At 28.6% G+C, this 27,982-nt stretch overlaps 5 protein-coding genes across 9 annotated transcripts in view; 3 read left to right on the top strand and 2 right to left on the bottom strand.

Moving 5' to 3' along the window:
- The first annotated feature begins 2 nt into the window (after positions 1 to 2).
- LOC132942354 (FUN14 domain-containing protein 1) lies at positions 3 to 1,969 on the top strand. Of its 2 annotated transcripts, none has more exons than XM_061010665.1 (3): positions 3 to 512; positions 582 to 777; positions 1,207 to 1,969. In XM_061010665.1, exons 1-3 carry the CDS (start codon positions 343 to 345, stop codon positions 1,399 to 1,401), a joined length of 561 nt encoding a protein of 186 aa, XP_060866648.1. In that variant the 5' UTR covers positions 3 to 342; the 3' UTR covers positions 1,402 to 1,969. The 2 variants fall into 2 exon arrangements, with proteins under 2 accessions (XP_060866648.1, XP_060866649.1); XM_061010666.1 differs by lacking the exon at positions 1,207 to 1,969 and adding an exon at positions 903 to 1,134 and having other exon boundaries at positions 8 to 512.
- Positions 1,970 to 3,902: 1,933 nt separating this feature from the next.
- Positions 3,903 to 6,977, bottom strand: LOC132942353 (uncharacterized protein C1orf198 homolog). 2 transcript variants are annotated; one of them, XM_061010664.1, is made up of 3 exons: positions 6,231 to 6,977; positions 5,901 to 6,119; positions 3,903 to 5,083 (listed from the first exon to the last, which is right to left on the bottom strand). In XM_061010664.1, the coding sequence occupies exons 2-3, from the start codon at positions 6,111 to 6,113 to the stop codon at positions 4,691 to 4,693; spliced, it is 606 nt and encodes a 201-aa protein (XP_060866647.1). In that variant the 5' UTR covers positions 6,114 to 6,119; positions 6,231 to 6,977; the 3' UTR covers positions 3,903 to 4,690. The 2 variants fall into 2 exon arrangements, with proteins under 2 accessions (XP_060866647.1, XP_060866646.1); XM_061010663.1 differs by having other exon boundaries at positions 3,903 to 5,086; positions 6,231 to 6,973.
- Positions 6,978 to 8,463: 1,486 nt separating this feature from the next.
- LOC132942356 (protein dpy-30 homolog) lies at positions 8,464 to 10,097 on the top strand. 2 transcript variants are annotated; one of them, XM_061010668.1, is made up of 4 exons: positions 8,464 to 8,680; positions 8,778 to 8,860; positions 9,380 to 9,507; positions 9,936 to 10,097. In XM_061010668.1, the coding sequence occupies exons 1-4, from the start codon at positions 8,668 to 8,670 to the stop codon at positions 10,021 to 10,023; spliced, it is 312 nt and encodes a 103-aa protein (XP_060866651.1). In that variant the 5' UTR covers positions 8,464 to 8,667; the 3' UTR covers positions 10,024 to 10,097. The 2 variants fall into 2 exon arrangements, with proteins under 2 accessions (XP_060866651.1, XP_060866650.1); XM_061010667.1 differs by having other exon boundaries at positions 8,471 to 8,680; positions 9,377 to 9,507.
- A 396-nt stretch (positions 10,098 to 10,493) lies between these two features.
- Positions 10,494 to 27,595, top strand: LOC132942357 (meckelin). Its single transcript, XM_061010669.1, is given in 17 exon segments — positions 10,494 to 10,663; positions 10,729 to 10,884; positions 16,152 to 16,450; positions 16,552 to 16,785; positions 18,354 to 18,558; positions 18,561 to 18,664; positions 20,611 to 20,740; positions 20,989 to 21,160; positions 21,222 to 21,507; positions 22,504 to 22,737; positions 23,204 to 23,335; positions 26,220 to 26,353; positions 26,453 to 26,633; positions 26,724 to 26,846; positions 26,914 to 27,016; positions 27,097 to 27,239; positions 27,461 to 27,595. Coding segments are annotated over 17 exon segments (2,886 nt in total). The 5' UTR covers position 10,494; the 3' UTR covers positions 27,542 to 27,595.
- Positions 27,287 to 27,982, bottom strand: part of LOC132942352 (GTP-binding protein REM 1-like) — a 93,403-nt gene continuing 92,707 nt past the window's right edge. For both annotated transcript variants that reach the window (XM_061010661.1, XM_061010662.1), the window contains one exon: positions 27,287 to 27,966. In XM_061010661.1, the coding sequence (XP_060866644.1) occupies positions 27,734 to 27,966 (233 nt within the window). In that variant the 3' untranslated portion in view covers positions 27,287 to 27,733. The remainder of the gene's footprint in view (positions 27,967 to 27,982) is intronic.

Genomic DNA, 27,982 nt, shown 5'->3' with positions numbered 1-27,982 from the left:
TAAAAGTTGAAATCTATTTTGTTATTCAATAAAAAAATATTATATTAATAATAATGTCTGTTTAGATTTTAGACACAGTTGCTATAGTCCGAATTTCCATAGATCCGATCAACTCCAATTATCGAATTAATTCGCGTCTTATTGTTCTGAGATTTTCACGAAAGAAACTTTTCACCTATATAGTCATTGTGCCAATAGCCATTACTATTTATTTTAGCCATTGATTATTTATCGTTATTATTACTATCAGTATTTGTATTACCGTGAAACGAATAACTTCTGCCAGTTTATATATTATTATCATTTTTTACTAAAAACATTGTCTTTAGTTTTGAAAAAAACATGGCACCGTCAGCTGCAGTGAGCAAGAGAGATGACGGTCCGTCGACATCCGAAGATTTTGATTTAGAGAAGACGGCCGAAGAGGCGAAATCTTTGATTGAGAAAATCGTCAGAGATGTTGGCAAAAAGTCTGCAACCAGACAATTGATTTTTGGTTCGGCGTCTGGATGGTACTAAATTAAAACTTTTATTTGGTTACCTATAATGTGTTGTGTTTATACATACGGTATTATTTCCAGGGCAACTGGCTTTATAATGATGAAGTTGGGTAAAGCTGCTGCGTTCACAGTCGGAAGTGGTATATTAGTGCTTCAACTGGCCAATTCGAGCGGTTATATAAACATTAATTGGGATAAACTGACCAGAGGTGTAGAGAGAGTGGCCGAACAAGTCGAAGGGAGTACAAGTGACAAAAAGCAAGGATTATTGAAGAAGGTAACTTGTACACAATATATTATTGTGTTCATTAAATGTATTATGTCCAAATAAATTTCCCAATTCTCGTGCTTTTCTATTCATGGCGAGATTTTTATATTTTCTATGTACTAATTGTCTTTTAGGTCAGAAACATTGTAGAGACCAACTCCATTATGGCTGCTGGATTTACGGGTGGTTTCTTCCTTGGTGTCGCCTACTCATAAACAGATTTTCTATGCGCAGCATTTAAGAATTTTTTGCACAACATTTTAACTATCACAAGCTAATATTTAAATATTGTAACTTTAATAAAATAATAACAATTATAAGTACAAGAAGTCAATAAATATATAGTAATCATTAGAACTATTTTAATTGGACATAAACCATCAATTAATTATTTTTTAATTTTTGTACAACATTTCCTGATATATGGACCGATTTCAGATGGGGCGCTTTGTCGACAAGAAACTTGACAAAGCTGAGGATTTATTAAGGAAGAAAGAACGCAAAGCTAAACGTTGGTTTAACCGTATATCTGGTGATGAGGACGAGTTTGTTTTTGAAGAGATTCATGTATTCTTAGCATCTTATATAATTGGCCTTGTTCTTGGAATTTCTTGTGGCATAGCTGCTCGCTGAAACGGTCATTGAACAATACATTTTCATGAATATATATATTACAATATACAAAAAAAAATCATTTCATTTTATATAATTGTTTGGATGTATATAGCAAAGCACTACTAATAATAGTTCCATATTAATTTATTTAAATAATTTGTTTATAATGAGAACAGGCGCTTGTTTTTTAGTTTATTTACTAAATTTACATAATTTATAATTATATTGTATAATCATATTATATTTAGTAAGTATTATTTTGATACTAGTCAGTTCGAAATGAGTCGTTCCATTCATTTGTGTAATGATTTGTGATCAAACAAATTATGAATTTAGGTTTTAACTGTTTAATATCTTATTTGTTAATATTTTATTTTAATAAAATGAAATTATCTTGGAAACTATTTTATGTATTCACAAATATAATTTTGTTTGAAATTTGTATGTACTTATTGTACTTTATTAAGTGTAGGTACTATTCAAAATTTTAACAATTAGTTTTTCTATAGTAAAAAGTTTATATTAAGAATAATAGCCCTTAAAAATGGTTTTACAGAAATTTAAAATATATGTGATATTGTGGATCAAGTCCTAGTGTTTATTATACTTTGATAATTTTTACAAATTATAAAAATTGTCAAGATATATAAATTTCTTTATATATCTTCATTTTTTCTATTCATTTGTACTCCTATTATCCTTAGTGCACTAAGTTAAAAAGGTACTCGTTCAAATATAGATTTGTCAGCATTTCCAGAAAAATATTTTACAGAATCCTCAGATACTTAATTCAAAACAGAAGTTTGTATCTCAACATGACACTCCTTAAATATTACATAAAATCTCAAGAATTTGAAAATATAGCTTTAAAGTATACCGTGTGTCCGCGGAAACAGGGTACACTTTACCACTCATTACCCTGTAAATATTTTTCAATTCTGTTTGCGGGACATTAAACTAGACTAATGTATCGTAAATTTCTATGACTTACAATGTTTTTAACTCGTGTATCTTGCGCATGCGCAATAAAACTTACATTTTTTTAAATGGCAACCTGTAATTTAAATACCATATTCGGGTTCACCGATTTTTTTCAAGCCATTTTGATGTATCAAATTGTGTCCTAAACCCAAGATTGACTAAACTAGAGCTAAGTAGAATTAAAAAAATTTAAAAATTTAATTCAATTAATTTTTTTTTCTAACTGTATGTACTTATTTTTTTATTCTAAACACCATGAAACAAACAATCAAAATTATTATTATTAAACTAATTAACTATTTACTATTGACACATGACTCTGATAATGAGTTCCATAATACCTAATATAAAAATAGCTAATGACATTTTAATAGTTATAGGTAGATAACAAAACTAGAAACACCAATGCTCTTTATTATTTTAATAGATGGGTACTTAATTATAATTCTGATGGAAACAAAAATACACTTCTTCTCTTTTGGTTTCAGCCAATTAAGACCATATGCAGTTTCATAATGTGTAATAATAAAATAAGATAAATAGTAAATAGTTAGGTAATTAGTTTAATAATAATAATTTTGATTGTTTGTTTCATGGTGTTTAGAATAAAAAAATAAGTACATACAGTTAGAAAAAAAAATTAATTTAATTTAATTTTTTAATTTTTTAATTCTACTTAGCTCTAGAGTTTGGTCAATTTTGGGTTTAAGACACAAGTTGATACATCAAAATGGCTTGAAAAAAATCGATGAACCCGAATATGGTATTTAAATTACAGGTTGCCATTTAAAAAAATGTAAGTTTTATTGCGCATGCGCAAGATACATGAGTTAAAAACATTGTAAGTCATAGAAATATACGATCCATTAGTCTAGTCTAATGTCCCGAAAACAGAATTGAAAAATATGTACAGGGTAATGAGTGGTAAAGTGTACCCGGTTTCCGCGGACACACGGTATTTAGCTTTTAAGCTAAAAAAAATGTAACAGATCATGAAAATATTTAACTATCAATAATATACTACTATAATTTAAATAATAATACTACCTACAAGTTACAACCTATTTGTATTAATATTAATATAATTAATGGCATTCCTTATATACATCAAAGTTAACTTACATTGTAATTTGTAGGTGTTATTATATTATTTGCTTATGCAATTGAGTTTTGCATTGAGTATTGACAGATTGTTGATGTGCCATTTTGCCTGCAATCTGTTTAATTTTTTAGATACTTAATATTATGAAATTGTTTATATTGTTATATTTTATCTAAAAAAAATTAGCCAGAGTAACAACATAAGTGATATTTAAAAGAAATTTAATTAGCTCGTTATTTTTATTTTTTTGTGCAGGGCTAAAATCTCATTATTGCTTTGCCCGGCTTTATAATTATTGAACTCCTTATGATCCTACCTAGAAAAAAAATCCTGGCGCTGGCACTCTTTAGGTATTGAAACGTCTCTTTTTCTGCGACAGTATTTATGTAAAAATATATTTACTAAATTATGCTTCAGATTTCTACAAAATGTCACATGGTTTTATATCATATTTTATTTTGACACAAAGTTGATTTTGATTCAAGGGAATCCTTTACAATGAATAATTATACAGTGTTATGTATTATGGACTCTTTATATAACTAATAAACTGAACTGAAGAAAAGGAAAATTACATAATTTATAAAGTATACATTGTTATTAACAATAATCAATAGACAGTGATAACAAATATTTATATGGCCAAAAAGAAATGTTTAATGTTGATATGTAATATAATTAATTTTTAATACATATAGCTTTATATCATACAGGCCATAGGGTAATAATGAGTTAGCAATCGTGCTTGCATCATTTAAATATTGTAATAATACGGCATACTTATAGGATTAAAATAAATAGTTTTATGTGAAATGCAATTAAAAGCAAATAGTTAACTAAAATAATTATGTACATGATTAATACATAGCGTTTACACATGGAAGAGTATTTTTTGGAATTTAACAACAATACATCATATTAATATAGTATTATACAAATCAAAAATTGGATGTAGGGCATAATATTTTAACTCTGTTAATGTTAAATCCCGATTCTTAATTATCTTATATTATTTAATAAATTAGTTTGAAATTAATAAATATTATACTATAGAATTGTGTAGATACATAAATAATTCAACTAGTAACTAGCTACTCTAATATAATATCGGCATTTCAAATCTTAAAAATATTTTTAAAATGCTATAAAATTGTAAATTGTGAAATTTTTTGGCAAACCATTATTTTTATTTATTTGTATTATGTTCACAAATATAGTAAATTGTTACCAATTATCTAAAAAATCAAATCCTGTCTTTGGAATATCATCGTCATCTTCGTCATCATTAAGAATATTATACGTTGAATCTTGAATTGTTTGTTTAGGATTTATGACTTGTGATGGTGGTGGTGGTGGTGGTGGAGGAGGGCATTTAGGCTTTGTCCTATCACTTTTCACAGCTTTGTTTTTATCTTCAGTTGGCATTAGTGATTTGAACAGAGCATTAGATTTTATTTTACTGATGAGTTTGTTGTCTTGCGGTTCTTTGGTTACTATTCGTTTCACAACTGTTGTTTTACATTCATTTGCAGTGAAGTTCTCTCGGACACTATCAATATGTTTGCACAGATCCAACTGACTTCTTGTAAACCAAGAAAATCCACCTTCAGAAATTGTCTTCTGAAAAAAATAAAATGTCTGATATCTTACAAGGAAATTTCTTCACAATTAAAAATATAATAATAAAACTAGAAAATGTTATGGCATCCCCCAATGTCTACCCGTCTAACCTAATCAGCATATGCTGTACCTGAACTTTTTTTCAAGCAAATATAATTATGGGCCACAGTAAATTTAACCTCCATAAAATTATATATTATATTATAATATGTTGTACATTATAATTAAAACAATTTTTGTACATTCTTTAGAAAATATGTAGAAACATCATGGGAAAGGGGTCCCCATAATCCAAATTTTGAACCGTGGGCTTTTCTCCCAAATATTTAGCATAGCATAAACTTGTGGCAAAATGATAAAAACACAAATTTGGATTTTTTTACGTCAATAATTAGGGCCGGATTAATCTCATGCTACCCCTAAAATCGGAGTCTGCTCACGCCTATGATAACATTTTTGATTAAATTATTCTACTGCTGTAATAAATATAATAATATGTATAAAATAGTACAAACTAAATAAATATTTCTATTGAGGCTTAAAGAACTATAACAATTGTATTATAAATAAAAATAAAATAAAAATGTTTTTAAAAATAAAACACGATTTTGCTACTATCTAACATTAAAATGTTTAATGTTGCTGTACAGCTATATTTTTAGAGGCATAAATGAGTTTTTATCGAAGAATATGAGTCTAGCATCGATCATCCAGAGGCTTCTACTAGTTAGTTGTTTTTTTCATTAAAGGTGATAATGTAATTTTACACATAAAAAAAGTAAACATAAAACCATAAGATCATAGAACAACTTACATCTGATTTTTTGTATTTTGAATATTTCAATACAGTTTCTGGACTGATAATTGATTCTTCCAGTATTTTGTTTTGTTCGTCAACAGTTAGCTCAAGCCATAAAGATTGATATGCATCCTTGGTAGCATCAACATCCTTGCGTATGCGTTCCGCAATTGGATTTATTGTGTACAAATAATCATAGTAGATGTTCTGGGACTGATTTGGAGCCATACTTACCTAAAAATCAGAGAACAATATTATGACAATCATTTTAGTGAATAGTGGTTATGTATGTGTAAATAAACAGTAATCACATACAGTAAATAAATAGGTAGGTAGGCTCCTTACTTGTTATGAATAATGACGATGCCTGTAGAGAAGCTATAATTTCCTACACAACACCACCAAATTAATTTTTCAACCGCTACTAAACAGACTGATTAATGGCGATGAATTGCGTGAATGATTTTTTATCACTGAGGTAGGTATACAGTCTGCTGTACATTACACATTATTAAAACATGCACTTTTGACAATGATATTATTCAACATTATACGCAATAGTTTAAACAACATCCCGACGTTGGTATTTACTCGAATTAATAGTATTTTTAAACTTTCTTATAATTATAAGATAGTTCCGACATCAAATGATTGAATACTTAATATTATGCTTGATTAAATTCCTAATTCCGATAACAGTATAAGTGTACTACGATCTACAAACCATCAAGACATGAAATTGTGAACAAATTGCACTGTATTGCCTGCATTAATACATTATCATTTATCATGGTTCGTGTTTCATGGTGCACAAGGCAGAGATACTATTAGGTATAAATTATAATTTTAGACAATGTGTATTCATTGTAGTAAAGAGTTAAGATAATATTGTAAAAATCATACTAGAGTACTTATGCACTAATAAGTAATTAATAATAAGTAATAACTAAGTAATTAAACTATTTAAACTATCTACGACCTACCACTATAATTTATATTATATAGTGTTGTCGATTCTCGACAATCGAGTATATTATACTTATCTATGGTAATGAGTAATGACTAATGAATTGTCAATTGAGTATTATTTGTCCATATCACAGAATTCTGGGACCATAATATTATTATCATGATAATATTTTTTTATCATAGTTATTATCACGGTTGTAGATGTATTTAAGTGATAACATTATATTGTTATTATTCCATATTTATCTAGAACCACAGATTATATTAAAATATAATATTAATAATATTAATAATATTAATTTTCATATAATCTGTGCTAGAACAATACATAGCAGTTTATCTACTACACGATTTTTTTTGAATTTTTTTTTACTTGAACATAATATCATGTATTTCAAAGAGTGAAGAACGACGGTACAAAAAAAATTTCGCTAATCATTATTTTGGAAGTAATATATCATTTTCCAAACATTGCGATTTTACGTTTATATATTATACATTTATACGAAATTCGCTTAACATGTTTACCACGCTTATATCGAATTTTTCTAATTTTTCAGAAACCAAAGTATTACAACGAATTATGACCTAACCGTTAGTACAAAAATGCATAACAGAACAATTAAAATGTTCGAGTCTGCGTAATTGGAGCTGGGGGGCCGAGTCTGATACTGAGTTTTTGAATAAATATATTACATTTATTTTTGAATAGCGAGTGAAATTGTTTTAACCTTGTGACCTTTTCCTAAAAACTATTGATTTCCGATCATTTATATTGCACCATCATTATTAAAACGTTGATTTACCAAAAGGTTTAAAAAAAAAAAAAATTGAAAATTCGTTATAAGCACGATAAACAATATAGCGTTGTGCGCATGATGCGTAAAACACCGAAAATTGTGAACTTCGTAAGGATATAATACCTAGAAAACTAATGATTTCCGCCAACTTTTTATTTATTATCATTTATTGCAAACATCTCATATAGGTAAATTAGGTAAATATTCTTGATGAGGTACCTATTGGCTACTACTACAACACTACAACAGTTAGTAGTATGTCTTTTATTTGATATCTTATACTTTATAATGCTTATTACATTATTATTGTGTCCAATATTTATTCTCTTGGGAGATTTTTAAATTTTTAATAAAATCAGTCAATATTTCTGTTTCTATGTTTTCATATTGTATCTAATACGTCTTTATCGGCTACGATATTAACATATTATACACATTAATTCGTGATCTTAATACGATTACGACTATATTTTTGTATAATTATATACCTACCTACAGCCTACTTAATACTTAATAGTAGTTAGTGCGCAGTTAAATTACATAAAACATAACACATGTCAACTTATTGTCATGACAATTTTTATTACGTGCTATAAAGTATAAATAATAAAATAATTAATAAATGTTACTCAATAATAATTCACTTATTCACGTGAATAAAATAATTTTACTTCTTATCAGTATTTTAAGTCGATAAGAGCCAGCTGCTTATACCATAGAACTTATACGAGTGAGTGATGAGTGGCAACGTTGCGTTGTTATTATCAATAATAATGTGTACAAGCTAAAAAAAAATATATATATAATAATAAAGTTTCCATATTATTATATCATCTATTGTATTTACCATTTAGTTAATACTTAATACTAATAGTTGAATAGACTGACAAGACAGTGATGTTTTACTTTTTTCTTTCGTGAGTTCGAATATTTTGGAACATTTGTGAGCCGACAGTCATTGGAGTGAACCGAAATATTGTCTTCAATTGTATAGATATACAAGTATTTTAGTTATGTCAACGTCTGGTGAGCATATTTTTTTCACTATTAATTTCAACCATTAACATTAATTGTATTAAATTTATTGACATACCTAATTTGTTTTCCGTTATTTTGCTAATAGAAACGACTAACGGGCAAGTGGCTACTACTCCGGTAGCACCGACCGTCGATGCCCCACCAGAGTCGAGTGTTTCAGAATCTCAGGTATTGATACATCAATATTAAAAAAACAATTATAATAATAAAAATAAAAATAAAAATAGTATTAAAAGTATATTAGGATGTTGTACCTGCATGTATTTGTCTCTATCTTACTAATATATAATATATCAATATGTACCTACGTCTAACAGTTCCAATTTTGTGTTGTTAGCTTAAATATTAGAGTGAATTAACCTATTAAAAACTTAAATGTAAGAACATTTTCTGTGTTCTCTGTGTTAGTATTTTACAATATTAAAATTTTTATTTGAGTTATGAGTACCTATATAAAATATTAATATCTGAAAACGCTCATAATTCACTAAAAATTAAAATATCGTAGAAAAACCAACATGAGCGCATATAATGTTTTTACATTTACGATCAATAATATAAAATTCACTCTAATATTGAAACTAACAAGACAAAATTGGAACTGCTGCAAGACGTAGACAACATAATATATGGGTACAACGTCCTCTTAATGTCTATCTTTTGTTAATTTTTTTTTTAATAAAGAAGGTAACTTCCTCCGAGAGTAATGCTAAAAGGCTGAAAAATCCCAAGCACAATGCACCCATGCGCCAATATTTAGACCAAACTGTTGTACCAGCATTGTTAGTAGGCATGAAGGAGTTAGTCAAGGAAAGGTAATCAATATTTGACTATTATTTATAAAATACAATATTAATACATAATAGATATTTAGATTTGCTTTTAGAAAAATATATTATATTTATTTGGATTTCTATTAAAATTAACAAACAAACTTAGCGACCAACTACTGTGTAGTTGCACAGTTCCACTACACAGTAGGCATACAGAATACTGATTGTAGCCTCGTTGGGAGAATCGGACAGGTGTTGCCTGACCACCGCCGAGTATGTTTCTTAACTGAATATAGTATTCCAATACCATACTATATTAAACAATATTTTTTTGATGTACTATGTATTAAAATATATATTAAATTGCCAAACGGTTACGTCAACTAATGATTCAGTAATAGAATAAGTAGTAAATAATAAATATGTCAGAGTAATTAACTGTTTCTAATTGTTACTCTTCAAATTTTCAGACCTCCTGATCCATTGGGTTTTCTAGCTGCATTTTTATTGAAGTATAAAAAGGAACATGTTGACAAAGACTCAATTTCAGAAACATAAACGGATACATTTTCTTCATAAAAAAAAAAAAAATTATAACAATAATTACTAAATAGACATAAATAATAATCACATCTTATGCTCTTAAATTATTTCTTTGCACTTAAATTCAAATATTTCTCATTCTGTGTGTACATAAAAAGTTGTTTGTTTACTAAGAAAAATGTAAATTTTTTTCTAATAATGTAGAAGGCTGATAAAGCATTACATTCTTTTTTATAAAGGGTATATAAAAGCTAAAACCACTGTTATAACTCAATGATAAACATGATTTTAACCCCATTATTACTATTATGTTGCCATGGTAATTGAATCATAACAAACGGATATGTGTAAAAACATTCAAATCATATAGGTACTCTTAATCACAATGGTGTTGTAATTATGATTTATTGTATTAATTAACGATTTAACGATTTAATGATTCAATTATTTTTTTTGTAGATTAAAAAATCCAATTACAATAAAATTATGGAGTTATATTATTTAATTACTATTTTAAGTTTTGTAAAATCCTGCTCATCTAACAGAGAAATTATTACATTTATTACACCTGAAAACTGTTCTGAACGCGAGTATTTTGTTCCCAGTTTAATGACATGTAGACAATGTAACGATCACCAGAAATCATCCTTAGATCGTAAGTAATGGATATTAATGATAAAATATGATAATATTATTAATATTTTTTTTTTGTAAATCAAGGGTTGAGTTGTATTTGTGAAAAAAATAGCAAAATTATTGATAAAGTTTCAGAATTTTTTTCTTGTGAACCATGTCCATCCAACTTCACTGCCACATTGGATCATTTGCATTGTTTGAAAAAGACAAATATTACGTGTGGATTAAAAGACATAGAATGTAGGTTATATTGATTATGGTAAATACATATTTACATTTGCACCCGATCACCCCATGAAATAGGCAATAACTAATAACTAAATATATCAGATATTATCAGTACTAAATGAGTGTATGCTCATATATGTAATTAGATTGAAACTTATTTTACAATTATTTGGTCTCTTCTCTTGAGCATCTCATTGAACTTAGAAAACTGGCATGAGTTTTGTCTATCAATGTTAAACATTTCTGAGATTTAAGTGGTTATAATGAATAGATGCAGGTACTGAGTAAGATTTAATATCTATTATTGGAATTCAGCTCTCCTTGACGGCTTAACTACTAATGTACAAAAAAACTTAAATATGCTATAGTTAATATTTTATCTATTATTAGATTGTTTTTAATTATACCAGATTCAATCTGCATGAATCCTAGAATAAGGTATTACAAATAGTAGAATCATAGGTTGATCCTGGTCCATGCAATATATTTTGATACTTCTAAATGATCTCTATGATTTTAATATTTGTAAGAGTACAGACATGATTCTAGTTAAAAAAAAATTGGAGGAAAATGGTATAGAGTACCTATAGTTGTATAGACGAGTCGTTATTTACAAGTCATTTGAATGCTCCAACTCTAAGACATAAAATTTACTCTGCTTAAGCTGAACCAATGTTAAAAAACAATAATGTCCAGCCAAGAAAAAAAATATGATCTTAGATTTGTTATTGAGTATCAAATCAAATAAACTTTTACCAGGGACAAAATTAGTACTACAAGCCCCTAAAATAATAATAATATCACTGTTTTCCAATTTCTGCCCCCAACTAAATTTTTAGGTTCTACTCTAGGTAGCTTATCCTTTGAGTCTGACCTTACTCTTACCGAATTTCATTGTTGTACATTATAAACTCAAAAATATCTTAGGTAATACTTTTTAGAGATACTCAATTCCATTTTATATTATTTTTGTTTATAATATTACGGTATTTAAATAACTTAATTTTTACAATGAAAACTGTCATAAAGTATACCTAGTACCTAGTTTACAAATATAATAAACACCAGAAAAAATAAAACAGGTAACCAAATAATGATAAAGAATAATCACCTACTGATAGAACAAAAATAGTATTTACTTAAGTAAAGCTTAAATTAAAAAAGCCGTAGTCAATCAATAGTTCAATTTAAACCTCCCTTTACAAAATTTAAAGCATCATTTGAAAACATTTGCAACAAACTTAAATTTTAAAATGAACTGGTACAAATGACCATTAATGACTTTGTTAAGTTAACTAAAACTGTAAAATAACTTATGTCAACACAAAATACATAAACCAAACTGGGCAGTAGTCTTAGTCCATGGCATTATGGAAATTGAAAAATATGCATTGACCATTTGAATTAGGTAATCTAACCATTAAAAAAAATAAAATCTATCTTGAAACCTGAATCTATATAGATTGAAACTATAAAGTTTCTCATTGTTTTGCTTATTAGACATTAAAGATTTTCAAGGAAAAAATTGGAGTGTATCGATGGGCGCTCACGAATTTCCTCCCATCTGACCTTCGAATTGCCCCCCATGATTTTTTTTTAAATATTATCCTAATTGCCTCCCGATTTCAAAAATATTATTCAATCGTATTGCCTTCTATTATAGGTGGTGACCTCTTATATTGGAATCGCCTGCGATAACTATTAATCGATTTATATAAGTACCAGGGTACCTATGTCCTTATATTATAAAAAATATTAATAAATTAAATAAACTTAGTAAATTGAGCCAATGCTGATTGATTTAGTGTAAATTAAGGTTAACTAAATGTTAACTAATAATTAATAATAATAGATAACAGGTAATTTAGATAAAATATCATTCTGTTATACAGTCAAAAACTTTTCAAACTGGATTTTATTACGTTTATTGGTTTTCAAATAAGCTGAACATAATTTGTTTGTACATGTCCATCGTTTATGTCATTAGCTAAGTCTTTTTGAAATCCAAACCTAAAACCATCATATACAGTGGAACCTCGATAACTCGAACCTCTATAAGTCGAATTTTCGATAACTCGAAGGAATACCTTGGCCCCTAGCTTCCAATATATGATATGTGTGATAAATTTTCTCGATAATTCGAATTTCGCTAACTCGAATTTCTCGATAAGTCGAAGTAATTTTAGTTGAATTTTAGCTTATAACTCGAATTTATATAATAAAATATTATTCGTACAATTACCTATCTCGATAACTCGAAGGTCAAATAACCAAGTACATAATATGTATATTATTATAAATAACGAAAATCGTAATCGAAAACCGATTACTATTATCAATCTTATCGTTACCGGTCACATACGCGTATAACAAAAAAGCTTGGATGTTATCCACCATTTATGAATCTTGGATATTCGACTTAGATAAAAGATTTTTCAACGATAAAAGAAAAGTGCTTCTCTTTGTCGATAATTGCCCTGCACATCCAAAAACACTTTTGCATGAACTAAAAGCAATACGGGTAGTATTTCTGCCACCAAACATGACATCTAAGTTACAGCCAATGGATCAAGAAATCATAAAAAACATAAAGCATCATTATCGAAGAAGTATAATGCAGAGAAATTTCGAGTTATCGAGGTTTTCCATAAGTCGAATTTTCGATAACTCGAATTTTTTTTCGCCCCCAACCGATTCGAGTTATGGAGGTTCCACTGTATTATAATTGTTTTACCTATTTCGCTGATCACGCTGAATAATATAATAATTAAAAATTAAAAACTAATTATTTTTGAGTTTTTCAAACTTAAATAACTTTTTTTTAGTTCTGACATCGGAAATATAAAAACAATGTTGCACAGTAAAATATGTTCTAATTTTTATAGAGTGGAAATTTAGTTGCTTAGCTTAGAGTACAGCCGGAGTGGTTCTTATACCCATGCAAAACAGTTTTTACTTTGTTGTACATTTGTAATACAGAGACAACACGTCATGTGGGTGTACCTAGCGTCTTCTTTACAATCATACAGACTACTTGATTCATTGCCATTAACATATTATTGTATACAAATTAAATCTAATGCAATGCAGTTTATTATAGTATTAGGATTTAGGAGGTGTGGGGGCTGTGTAACATAAATTATTCCAGCACCCCGTAAATTCACACACAATGTGCGCCTATGCTCCCTTCTACTAAGTTGGAATTTTTGAATATAGTAATTTACATAAGGACCAGTGATAATATTTTCAATTATTTAGATTTATAAGTACAAAATCAGTTTGGTAATTACTAATTTACAGAAAAAAGTTTGGTTGTCATTTGAAAAAAAGAAGTTTGTAGGTATCGCCACATGGGGCCTACTGAGGCTACTTATTATTGAATGTAGGTAATAGAACGATATTCGTATACGAACCGTTTTACCGGTCGATGTTCTACTACTAACTATAACGATTAATGAAAAACCGCATTCTTGAATGTCAATTGACAATAGAATAGTCAATAATGAATAGTAGAACTACTATTCGTACATGAATACTGCCCTCCTAAGCCAAAAGGCAGTAAGAGACAAAATTTGAAAAATGAGTTTATTATATTATCAAATTAATCTCGTTATTTTAAGGCGCATTTTTTGATTCCTTAGCAAAAATACCGTAAATGCAATAGTTTTTGTAATAAACGTGGTTAAACATATATACGTATTTACAAATATATGAATGATTATACTAAGCAAAAAAGCAGTATCAAACAATTCAAACACATGCTAAGCAAAAAGGCAGTATAACTGACCAAAGTATACGGTATAATTTTGGAGGTAGTAAGGTAATAAGTTTTGCTCAAATACGGTAATTATTTAATTTTTACAATATGATAAAAATAACAAGATGATTCAAAAAAAGTTATTTTTCTCAAAACTACTACATTGTTGTTTACTGTTTTTTGGCTTAGGAGGGCAGAATAGGTATTATTCAGATACAGGCACGGAAGACGGAACAGCAATGTTGCAATGCCGTACGTTCATTGGTCGACATTTGTATGTGTACGCGCAATTAGTGAAAATTCAAAATAATTATAATAACATGCTCTTAAATCTTAATTCTTATTGTCTTATTGCTATGGTTGGTACCTAGTATGGACCGTTCAAATTAAATTTTTTTTTCTGTATTCTCTTAATCCTTTATTATCTCTTCGATTGAATGTCGTATTATAGTCTATTACGTACATTGTCACAAAAAGAAGCTTTGGTGGAATTTATGGAAAACCAACCCGATTTTATGAAAGGCAAGTTATCCATACATTTCACCACAGCCGTCCAAACAAATGTGGGAAGAATGTCGAGAATTGTTAAACAGTACCCTGGATCAGCCAAACAATGGCATGAGTGGCAATAAGTAATAATTGCTACATAGTTAATATTTCAAGCGTACCTAGTAACGTAACTAGTACAATACTAATAAATTAAATAAAAATATTGATAAAACAATCAAGCATTTTAAAATAAGATACAAAGAAAATATCTGAAATAATAAATAAAAAAGCGGGGAAGTGGAAGTCGCTCTGTTGTATGGTAAATTTTTTTTAGCTTTTTAATTGACAACATTTTATCAAAATAACGAACATTTGTAAATTATTTTAAATTTAAGAATGTAGGTATATACATTGTTCAATTTGTATAGCTAAGTCTTGCAAATGAATGCAAGGTTCCTCTTAAGTCATAAGTAGTTTTTACTGAAATCTAAAAATCTAAAAAATGTTAATTAAAATTTTTTTTTAATAGACATTTAATGTTCAAATATGTGTTTGAAATTAAATATTTAAATTTTAAACAAACAATAACGTTTTTAGTTATTTTGTTGTATAGTACAAAGATATTATTCGCAAGGTAGGTAGGTTAGGTAGGTTAGGTAGGTAGGTAGGTAGGTAGGTAGGTAGGTAGGTAGGTAGGTAGGTAGGTAGGCACTTGAAACTTTTACGCATAGTATTATATTTTATATACCTAGGTAATAGGTACAAAATCATATTTAAAAAATATTTAGACTAATTTTAGTACAATATAGCTACCACGGACCTATTCACACGTTTTACGGTAAGTACCTAGGTATTAATAACCCAAAAGTTAATACATGAAATAAATATACCCATAGCTATACTAATATAATAAATCCTGCACTGCACATATAGACCATGATATACGATGGATAGGATGTTAATTATTATAAAAAAAAATTTTTGTCTAGAACAGTAAGTATAATTTTTTGAAATTTCGTTTTACAATATGTAGTGGAAACTGAACCTAACGGTTTGCCATTGGCTAAAAAATCGTGTATCCGCTGTTCACCTGGAACATTCCCGTCGTTAGATCACACAAAGTGTTTACCCTGTCAAGTGGTGAATTGCACATGTCCACAGACTTCACACGAGTGGCTTTTAGACGGAACCCTGTGCGTGCTCAGCCAAAATCTGACTTTGTGGCCCGACGAAAGGGAAACGCACATCGTCGAATACGACGTCGTTGGCGTGGATGTGGAGTCCAAGTATTTGAAAAAGCACTTGAGGGCACTTCTGTATAAATGCGTCAAAGTATAAAATATTATATTAATTTAATATATTATGATCCATTGCATAAGCGGCAATCGCAATAGTAGCAGTCAATAATTTAAGCTTATACACGTGATTTGTAGATGAAACACAGGATGTCGTGCGAGTCTCTTGGCAACCTGTGCACGGTTCAAATGTACAAGGACGAGCGGAAAGTCAACCCATGTAGGGTGTTCAAAGACTACAGACGCATACCAACGTCGTCGGATGCTGACCGTTTGCCATTGCCTTGGATTTACTACGGCGAAGGAGACGCTTCTGTTGCGTTGAACAGGAAAAAAATCACGTCCAAGTACACCATAAGACCCGGGAGTCGTGTATGTATACCTGTAAATTATATTATGTATGCACCTTTCACCAACGAATTGCAATAAATACCTTCCTGGCATGCATAGTTTCGTATTTTCAATGACTTATGATCGGCAATGGCGCCGAGTTCAGTTAAAATCTTAAAAAATATAGTAAATTTTAATTTATAACCAACGACCATTTTACTTTACCTAGAACATCAATCAAGAACCACAAAAAAATCTAAAATATTAATACTAAATTGTTCAGCTCATGGGGTAAGTATCGCATCGTGCAAATGGTTCATCCCCATGTGGCGATATCACAATGAAAATAAAAACAACACTAAAATCTAAACATAATACCTATGTTATAATAATATTATTATGATTTTACTGCCTTGTCCATGGGTTATGTGAGAATTACACGGTGGTGCTATTATGTATTAGAGTTTGATATGTGCTATTTGCTGTTCAATAATACAAAATTTATATACAAATCATACAATGTATCTATATTCTATACTCTGTTCAAAATAAGAAACGAAACGGCGGCTGACTTGTGCGCGGGGCGTGGCAATACTACAAGGCAGGTGTACCTATATACCATATAGATTAGTAACTTGGTGGGCGCTGGGGGGATAAACAAGTGTTAACTGACTGTCACCAACGAAAACTGGTCGCTAGAATATCCCATAGTAATTCCATTCAAGGGTTACTAAGACCTTACCCGGGGTGGATAAGTATAGATTTTGTTATAGGTACAGGAAAATATTTTAAAGGTGCCACCAAAGGAGAACAATTTGGTTGCTTCATTCGAATTATGGACATTCAATTATTCGATACAACAATTCAACTTAACACCAAAATATTTTAATAAAAACTATAACACAAATCATCTTCTGTTAAGAAGACGTGACATAAAAATTGTAAAATAATAATTTTTGTTTACACATTTTCACTAGCAGACTTATAATTTATTTTATACAATTAAACACCGTTTAACAACATTAACAACCCTTTATACATAACTCATAAGCCAATTATATTTTATAATAGATCTTGTGACAAGGACACAAGATTTTCTTTTAAGTCTTAAGACTTACGAGAACATCGATGGATGTTCGTGAAGATGAACCCCACAATATTAACCGATTGTTGAAAAATTTCCCAACATTTTGAAAATAAATTGCCAATTGGTTTTAATATTTTTGAATTAATATATGTATACCTATATATTTTTGTATTGTACGAAATTTAGGCACCACTTGAAGTTGCCTCCTCTTCTATTTAAACGGCTTTTAATATTTTAATAGTATATTTGTGAATTCTAAAAACTAATTTTGCAATTATTAATACTCAAAACGTTATAACCTATGTTATAATAATACTGTTGAGAAATATCAACTTTAATACCTATTATAGTAATAATAAGTACTGTAGGTATTATTTGTACTATATAAATTATTTTTCCCTTTCTAACTAACCAGTAACCACCCACTCACCCACTCACCCACCAATGACATTTTAGGTGGTTCAAAGACACCAACTTAAGTGCATACTTGGCGCCACTATTATAATGGTGGGTTTAATTTTAGAAAAGCAAATTGCAGCTGGTGGCGGCCAGATATAATTTGAACGGATCGCTGATTAAATTATCCGAATTGAGTCCTGTTGAGCTTCAACTGTGCCCTGGATTGTGGAACGGCATAGAGTCGGCATTTAGGTTTGGTGCTCGATACTTCCACACATGCAATATACCAGCGAAACAATTGATCGGACAATTAGTGTCCGCAGAGCCCATATTTATGACTTCTACTTACAATACGATGACGGTAAAAAGAACATGTTGTACGCAATACCGTTGTTGGTACGAAACATTAAAGTGGGAACAACGTACCCAAATAAAGTGAGTTTATATTAAATAATTAAAATAGTAAACAATCTTTAGTACTTACTTAATAATGTAATTTATTGTAACTTTAAATACTCTGCAAAAATATAATAACTGTAAACTGTGATATCATTCAATAAGCGTTGACAAGAATGTCAGCTACAGTATACGTACACGGATGAGTTGAATCCTTATAACTGGACACTAGAGTTAGAATATATTTTATGTGTTGTCTTTACTCTAAAAAAAGTGAATAAACATATGCCTAAAAGGCTAAAAAATATCAAACTATGCCCTTAACACAATTGAATATCACATAATAAAATTAGTTAAATAATTCTATTATTCATTATTCATTTAAAATATACGGATAACAATATAAATTACAATTTTATCTTTCGTATAGTGGTGTAATTAATATATTGTATATTTTACAAAATATAATTGAGTAGCAGGCACATATTAAATTAAATATACAATAAATATACATCATTATCTTATAAGTAGGTATAATAAGTATAGAGGTACATCTTGTTTTAATAAATGTTAACTCTAATAATATAGTTCTCTTATAACGGAATTAGTTTTTGAATAAACCAAATGAGTTAAATTTTATTTATAAACATTATACAAGCGCACATATTATATTTTCTTGAATTAAAAAAAAACATATTATTATGTCACATAATATGATATAGGTATATTAGAATCTTAAACATAAAGAATAGGCAATTGCCAAATTAAGTTTTTACAATACCAACTGTATGTACTCACAAAAGTTGAACTTGAGTTAATAATCAAAATAACAACCAGTTGAAGTTACATAGAAATTAGAATAGTTCTTATCAACTTTTTTGACATACATTAATTATAAGTTTTATAAAAATACCGATTTTACAATATTATTATAAATCGGAACAGCTGGGCTGTGAACTTTGAAGATTATCTCAGGATTTATTAGAGTAAATACTATTTCAAAAATGCTCTGCTGTATAGTAGGTTTTGAGTGTTACATTTAAATTCAACGATAAATCAAAATCAATTTGGATCGGAGACGGTGTATTGTGTGTCAGCCTCTATTTCTATGGATATTTTATAATAGGTACCTATTTATTTTTTAGTAGGTATTAATATACCTATTAGTAATTGATATTTCTTATTATAGTAATTATAGTACCTTTATATTTCTATAACTAATTATTATAATACTTTATCATATTATATTAGATTCTGAGTGAATTAGTAATAATTGTTTTTTTTTGAAGTTGAAGTTGAAATTGAATCCTTGATAACAGGACCAGTGGCTTGTACCATGGCTTATATACTTTAATAATTATTATAATAAATAAATTAAACAAAAAAATTTATTATAAAATTAATTAAAATTATTTACAGTCTATAGTCTATACAACACAATAGTGAATACATGTAGTGAGTAAATTTGATATTAATGGTTATTGACAGGAGGTTAGAATTTATGGGCAGCCCACTCAGCAGTGCCACCCGACCTGGTAAATTAAAATATATAATTAATTATTTAATTGTATGATTAGATTATACAATCTACGACTCAAATGTATTTAATAGGATTGAATTAATTTTATTACTGGTAAATATTACCAAAACCACTTAAGTCTTTAGAAAACGACATTTCAATTCCCAATAGCTCCCATAATTCTAAAACACAACACGGTCTGATCTAAGAAATTCAAATGCATTGTCTCACCAAATTTACAATTTATTATTCAATATATTATGAATAAAAATTTCTTTCTACTCAAAATTATATAATAAACATAGATTGAAAAAATATCTATCTGTGTTAATCACAAAAAAAAAAAAAATCTTTGAACCAAAAGTAAGCGTGTAAAGCATAAAAAAAGCTGTTATGATTATGAATATATGATACATATATATAAATATATTTATTAGATAATAAATAATAGATAATTACATTCTAGGGCAGAGATATATCACAATGGTTGTTAACAAGACGTATGTTTCTGATGGACCTGTTTAGTGGAATCTCTACTAAGACCCAAGGTTTGCCAACGGTCATACAATACTTGAAAACCATTAAAACTCGTGTAAGTGACAGTAAAATAACTATAAATATTAATTACACGTTATAATAGGCGTAGGGATTGGGTGGGGGTCTAAGGGGGCTAATAGCCCTCCTGACATTTTGTGTAGCCCCCTCTTCTCGTAAATTTTATTTAGTTACATTTTTAGAATTTATGTTGTGTACCAGAAACATAATAGGCTATAGCCCCCCCCCCCCCCCCAATATAAATTCATTACGCTACACCTATCATGAATTTCTATTTCTAATTTCAGAGTACAAGCTCAACGTGAAATTGAAAACGAAGGAAATATCTATCCTCCTTTTATGGTTTTAGAATACGGTCAAATAACTGATGATAATATATCGTCAAATGAGCTGTGCCCGGTGACGTTCACAGTCGAATTTTATATGGAAAACGATATACTGCATTATGTTGACGTAAGGCTGTTGTATAATATTCTGTCAAAGTTTTTCAGATAGCTTACCGTTTTATTGCTTACTCTTCAGATGAGTTTTGGGTATTCTTAGTGGCTGTGTGTTCATCTGGAGCTGTATACACACTTGGAGTGAATCAAAACGATGTGGAAGAATGGCAATTGACTTGTGGACAGTTGGACAATTTGCAATTACTTGTTGTTCGCATTTTGCTAATATGATATTTGTGGTTTGTCTACTATTGGCTGTTCATACGTTGTTCTTTTATAAAGCTCAGAGTGTTGTTTACATTCTTTTACCGTCTCAAGATCTGGAAGCTGTTGTTAATCGATATGTAGTCATTGCATTCCTATTAAAAGTATGTATATCAATTGATGAATGATAGTATTCAAGTTCAAAAACATTCTGCCTGTCATCAATTTCAGCCTTTTGAAGAAGTTAAAACTAAAAATGCTTGGTTTTTCAACGTCAATATCTTTTCTGATATATAGAATCAACAACTATATTTAGTCGTTAATTTGGGGGGGGGGGGGGGGGGAAGTGGAAGGGGGTCGAAAGTAAAAATTCAAATGTAAAGTCTGTGACTTATTTAATTATGAGAGTACACTCGAACGCCTACTGTACAGCAGAGCGATGACCTACTTGTTCCCCCTTATTTTTAGTTTAAGTTAATCTTTATATCTTGGTAATTATTTACATTATAATACAGATATAAGTTATAATATACCCACAAAGTTCATTAAATGATTTAAATAATTATCTATTGGACGTTTAGTTGGGCAGTTCGTCATCATCTAAACATATAATATTTTGATACTATACGATGAGTTCAGTACATTTGAATGGTGTATTTAAAAGGGACTTTTTAAAACCAATTATATGAAAATGTTTTTGGTGAGGTGTATAATTTTAACTTAAAACCAATCTAAATAATTACATAACTCATATAGTCATATGTATTTTCTTTAATATTATATTCGTACCTTAAGACCTTTTGTTTAACTCTAAAAATATTAAAATATTCCCTTGGAAATTCTTAAGCTCTTTCTTATTCAACTTTTGTTATATAAAAGTGCTTCGAGAAGAAATTTGTATAAGTATATCGTATATGTTATTTATGTTACTATGTATTCGTTTGAAAGTACTACTTATATAAAAGTTAAACCTCAACAGAATTCATATTTTATTTAAAAGTTACGCTTTGTTTTAATAAAATATATTAATATGTAAATACATTCATAGGCAGGCGTGATATTTTTGTTACCTACCTATTAAGGTATATATTTATAAAATATAGAGTAAGATTTATATATCAGGAACCTAAATATATCATTAATGTTAATGTATTTTGCAGATTGTTGAAATTGTAAGATTAATATGGAAACAAACAACCATTGATATATTTTTAGTAGATTGGGAAAAACCAAGAATTTCACCAAATCAGAAACAAAATGGTATAATGGCTACACAAAAGCAAACTGTAAGCATATGGAGAAGCTATTTTGTAGCAAACGAATGGGCTGAAATACAGACAAAAAGAAAAATTAGTTTGCCATTGCAACTCTTGTTTACTATACTCCTCTTAAAAGTATGCACATATTAATAAAGTATATTTAATAATGTGGGATTTATGAACAACGTAAAATATAATAAGTAAAATGTAAGCAATTCACCTGAGTTATTTGTTCACAAATTGAGTTTACCGGATCATCTGTTGTGCGAAAGCCGAAAACTGTTTTGTACCTACATAATATTTGGGTATTTTGTAACTTTATCGGACACCCTTAATTTTTGCAATTTTTTTTAAACTTATGTACCTAGTCAGGTATACTGAAATCGACAGTGAAGTCAGAAATCAAAATTTGGCGTTCGGGCTTAGTTTCGAAATTATGGCCCAACGAAGTTAATGATTTCACCATGATTAAAGTTCCTAATTACTAAAAATAATATCATAGTATAATATATTGAACAATATTATACAATAACTCTGCTGCATACTAAATAAGTTTTATATTACTAGAATAAATATTTTTTATTCTATAATATTGTTTTAGATTTATGGCTTGGAAAATTGGGCTGCAGCTGAGCCCGAAGTGCATTTAACCGAAGTCCCGTATAGACCGATTAGTCAACTTTTAGGATTTGGTATGCTTGTCATCGTGTTCAGTATTGTGTACATAGTTCAGGTAAGAAAAATTCCATGGTTATGAATTGTATTTATTTTAGTGATTTATTGTTTGCAATGAAGTTAACTTACTCCATAAAGCATATTAAACAAACCATAATAATTCGAGATTGTTGTCAACATTTTGGTCGTAATGTAATGATGACTCTAACACAAACACTGCACAAAATAATTAATAATCTATTATTATTTTCTTGTGAAAGTTAATAACGCAGGCAAGTGTGAAATGGAGTATTTGCCTTTATTAATCTTAATTAGTTAACTTCTCAAAAACTGTGTGTTCTAACTTCTATATAATATGTGAGTTTTTCTTGCCTATTTCAAATTTTATTTTATCCATCGAAGTCTTGATATGACATCATTTTTGGAATAGTAATCGCGGTGATTAATGCATAATTTTTGTTTCGTGTTTTTGAATATTAGATATTATTACTATATGTTCTATTATAAATTAATAACTGTAGAGCTAAGATTTCTATGCATTAACATATTTGTTTTTTTTTTTGATACAAATACATAAACTGATTGGGAGTTAGGTATGTCTAAGATTTTGCTCATACTGAATTGAATAGAACAGTTTTTATTTTGCATATTATAATAAAAATTCATATTATTTTGAATTTTTGATCTCTACTGCTATTATATGAAAGATAAAATTACAAAATATAGATTTAATTTTTTTAAATTTGCAAAAAAAAAAAATTTAATTCTATATCACACGTTAAATAGTTTTTATATAAAAATTGATCGCAAATAATACGGGTAATTGAGTATTTTACCATCAGTTTTGAAAATTCTTCAAAAAATTGTCATGTTTAACACCTTCACTTTGAATTTAAGGCATTATTCGAAATTGTTTATATCTATGTTCCACCAAAAGTCACACACAAAATTTAAAATATTGTATGTATAATGTATATAAATAGCAAACACGCATTCACAAGCCTATATAAGATAAAATCTTATATTTAACCGATACAGCCTAACATGTCAGTTTATAAAAATATATATTTTTATATTTTTTTATTGACAGAAAAACTCCATTTACAAAATAATCTCTATATAAATAAAATTATATGTAGTAAATTTACGATGAATACGACATTTTAGTTTTTACATTATTTTTTTTTTTTTTTGATCGAAAGACATCGGCGACAACGGCCATTAGTCGCGTAAACGTTACATTAATTACATTTTTTTTTTTTTTTTTGGTTATCTTACATATAATAATTTTAAATTAATTCGTACAATTCATATTTTCTTAAAAAATACAAGATTTGGAGTGTGGAGTCTGCATTTGAACCGAGGGCTGCGTCTAAGGTGGTTGGGATGTTCAGCTGATCGAGTGCCTCTGTGTAGTTTTTACATTAGTTTTTATATAAATATGCAAAAATTAAAAAGGTGGGTAAGTGGATGTCGCTCTGCTGTACAGCAGGTTTCAAGTGGGCTACTGTATGGATGGTATTATATTTGAATTCAATGATATAATATCATTGTAAACAAAAAACGATTTTGAGCAGTGACGGTTTGTCAGTGTGGATATTTTATATTATATATATACTATTATTAATACGGTGGCTGTTAAGTTGAACTAATAATATAAAATTACAACAAAATAACTAAAATCGATATTCTTGGTTATTTAATATGTAATTTCCTCCAAATTTGAACATAAAAAAACATATTTTTGAGATTTTTTGGTTACAAAATAACCTATACTTACGTGGAACCTTTTTGTAAGTTTTAAAAATTCTTAGCTATAAAAGTTGAACATTTTATGAATTTTTAACTATAAAATCATTTTTAAATTTTCAAGCTTTTTTACCCAACAACTAATATTTTATTGACATTCATTGAAAAAAATTTTTTTAATGTATAATGTCAGTAAACAGCTCAAAACAAGTCAAAATATTTTGAATATTTTATGGTGTGTAGCAAATGCTAATATACATGTTCAGTGAAATTGTCATGTATCTACGGACATTTGTTTTAGAGTTACGCCAAAAACTAAAATCGATTTTGTCAAAAATCAAGTTTGCGTACAAATTCCCGTTTTTCCTTAATTTTTATGATATTTTCCCCTGCGATTTTGAAAAATATTGGGAATTTTAAATGTTGACTTCCTGAATGCACCAACTAGATTCACAAATTCCATCAAACAAGATACTGTTGAAGAAAATCGAAGCAGTTTTGCTGCCCCAAACGGCCGGTGATGACATAGGTACACAAAAAAAAATTAAAAAACACACATCATCGTAAAATCAATACATTCCTCGCTCCACTCAGAATCTAAAATATGCAAAGTAAAAACTGTTTTATTCAATTCAGTATGAGCCAAATTGTGGACATAACTGACAACCGATGTATTTAGATTAAAAGGAATCATTTTTATAATGCATAGAAATACTATCTTCATAGTTATTATATAATAATACAATATAAAAAAAATCGTTAATATCATATAGCTCATATGCAAAAGACTTATAATAATTTACACAAATTTGTTTGAAACAATATTTAGTATTCACAATAACCAATATTTAAATAATATAGAATAATAATCCTCTATAAATGTATGATTTACATATTAGATATGCTGAAATGGTTAAGCATGTGTTTGTTACCGATAATGACAACATTTTAGGATTCATGCGTTTTACTAAACAATGCAAACATTTGGGATTTTTATTTAATTTTTAATGTGTAACAGACAAGTATGATGGTGATAGATTTAATATTAATCTTCGACGTGTAATTACCAGCTTTATCACACGCTAAAATGGTGTTTTGTTAATTAGTGTCAAATTAGTTTGACCTTATTAGCTTGGACCAAAATATTGTTATTTAATTTGTTTTAACTAAAAATTTACATTATCTTTGTACAGTGGGTAACGACAGTAGCAATATATGAGAGGTACATAAAGAATTGTATTCAGCAGTTTGTCGATATCTGTTCATTGGCCAATATCAGTGTGTTCATTTTGTCTGCAGAATTTTTTGGTTACTATATACATGGCAGGTAAACAAGGTGCATTACGTTATACTATTGTATGACGTACAGACGAACATTGCGAATGGCTAATAAGTGACAAATGATTCGATCATGATTTGTACATAGATCTGCCCATGGATTTTCGGATACTGACATGGAGAGTTTGATTGGTCAACTGAGAAGAGAAGAAGACAATATGGTAAGGCACAGAGGTTTGATGCCAGGTACAGAGAATCAGACGTTCGAAATGACTGTCCCTTCATCTTTGAAGACATACTACCGACGAGTTATGGCACCTTTGAACAATGTAAATACGACCTCGTATTATTTACTATCTAAATATTAAATTATATATTCGATTTTATTTTGTTGAACCTTTTATTATTTTTTTTTTTAGATCCAATCCAAACAGATCTCAGGCTCATCGTTTAGAATTAAAAAAGTAGATAAAACAGATATGGTAAAAATAGGCCAGGCATACAATAATATGAATAAATTCTTAGCGGCTTTCTTGGATCACGTGTGTTAACAATTTTACTAATTACCATAAAATAAAAATAAATTTGATTTAATATAATTAATTTTAGGCTTTAAAAGATTTGGATTATGAAATTCGTGAAAAGACTTTTGTCGAGAAGCTATTAGGGATTGAATACTCAGACTCTTTGGACAAAGGAATATTTTTCATAGGTGAATATACAAACTATAAAATTTTTATTGTAATATTTATATTATAATTTGTCTAATATTTTATGATAATTATTTTATAGATGACGGGCATTCGTTTGATCAAGTGATTTTTTACGGAAATGAGTGTACTTTAGTAATATTTGACTTGATGATGTTGTCATTTTTTTACGTACTTACTGAAAATATCGTGCTCGCTGGAATTATTACAGGATTTTTAATCAAGGTTTGTAATCATAGAAATTATGCTTAAAATAAAAGTATACATAAATATAGTGGTGAGTTATACTGGTTATATTATATTACAATATTGTATACATGTATGCAATTTAAGTACTACTTTTATAAATGTAATTTTTTTAAGAATCGTATTGTATTACAAAATTAGGAATACAATTTGACTTATATAAATATTAATACTTAATTAAATTATGTGTTCATGTATAGGTAATGAGCGTCATCAGAACAACATTTGGCAAAAGGAATTTGGCCAAGAAAACCTTAATTGATGAGAGGTTTTTAATATAAAAACAATATGGCATAAATATATTTTACAAATATTATTTCATCTAAAGTTAGATATGTATTTTTTTTTTGTAATATCCAATTTTATATAAAATTTGTAAATTTTTGTACTTGAGGAGGGTGGATATAAATTGGGTATCGGATAAAGAAATTGGTCCACGAAAAACATTAAAATATGTCATGTTAATAAAATAATTAAATACTGAACAAATTTTCACTGGACTTAACACCTCTTAAGTATGCTAAAAAGTCTTTATACAGTTTTGTGACGCTATATTTTTTCCTTTTGCTGTTATACATCCTTTCCCTGAGCGGGTTTAGCTTGATTTGAGCCAAAATTCCTACTAGTAGCTTGTCCACATTATGATCGATACCGCTTGAAGTTTCAATAAATTTACAGTTCCAACTGTATGCCAAATTTCTTCCAACTGTTTAAAAACAAAA

Source organism: Metopolophium dirhodum, chromosome 4 (genome assembly GCF_019925205.1).
Source record: "Metopolophium dirhodum isolate CAU chromosome 4, ASM1992520v1, whole genome shotgun sequence".
In the NCBI taxonomy this organism is placed as follows: domain Eukaryota; kingdom Metazoa; phylum Arthropoda; class Insecta; order Hemiptera; family Aphididae; genus Metopolophium; species Metopolophium dirhodum.
This window is presented reverse-complemented; position numbering and strand designations above follow the sequence as displayed.

Bases quoted from the DNA above. Each gene is read 5' to 3' on its own strand.
- LOC132942353 (XM_061010663.1), bottom strand. From the start codon at position 6,113: ATGGCTCCAAATCAGTCCCAGAACATCTACTATGATTATTTGTACACA. The intron at 5,087-5,900 runs GTAAGTTGTTCT...TATTTTTTTCAG, and splicing joins CAAAATACAAAAAATCAGAT to AAGACAATTTCTGAAGGTGG.
- LOC132942356 (XM_061010667.1), top strand. The intron at 8,861-9,376 runs GTATTGATACAT...TTTTTAATAAAG, and splicing joins CGAGTGTTTCAGAATCTCAG to AAGGTAACTTCCTCCGAGAG. The intron at 9,508-9,935 runs GTAATCAATATT...TCAAATTTTCAG, and splicing joins AAGGAGTTAGTCAAGGAAAG to ACCTCCTGATCCATTGGGTT.
- LOC132942354 (XM_061010665.1), top strand. From the start codon at position 343: ATGGCACCGTCAGCTGCAGTGAGCAAGAGAGATGACGGTCCGTCGACA. The intron at 513-581 runs GTACTAAATTAA...TATTATTTCCAG, and splicing joins TTTGGTTCGGCGTCTGGATG to GGCAACTGGCTTTATAATGA. The intron at 778-1,206 runs GTAACTTGTACA...GACCGATTTCAG, and splicing joins AGCAAGGATTATTGAAGAAG to ATGGGGCGCTTTGTCGACAA.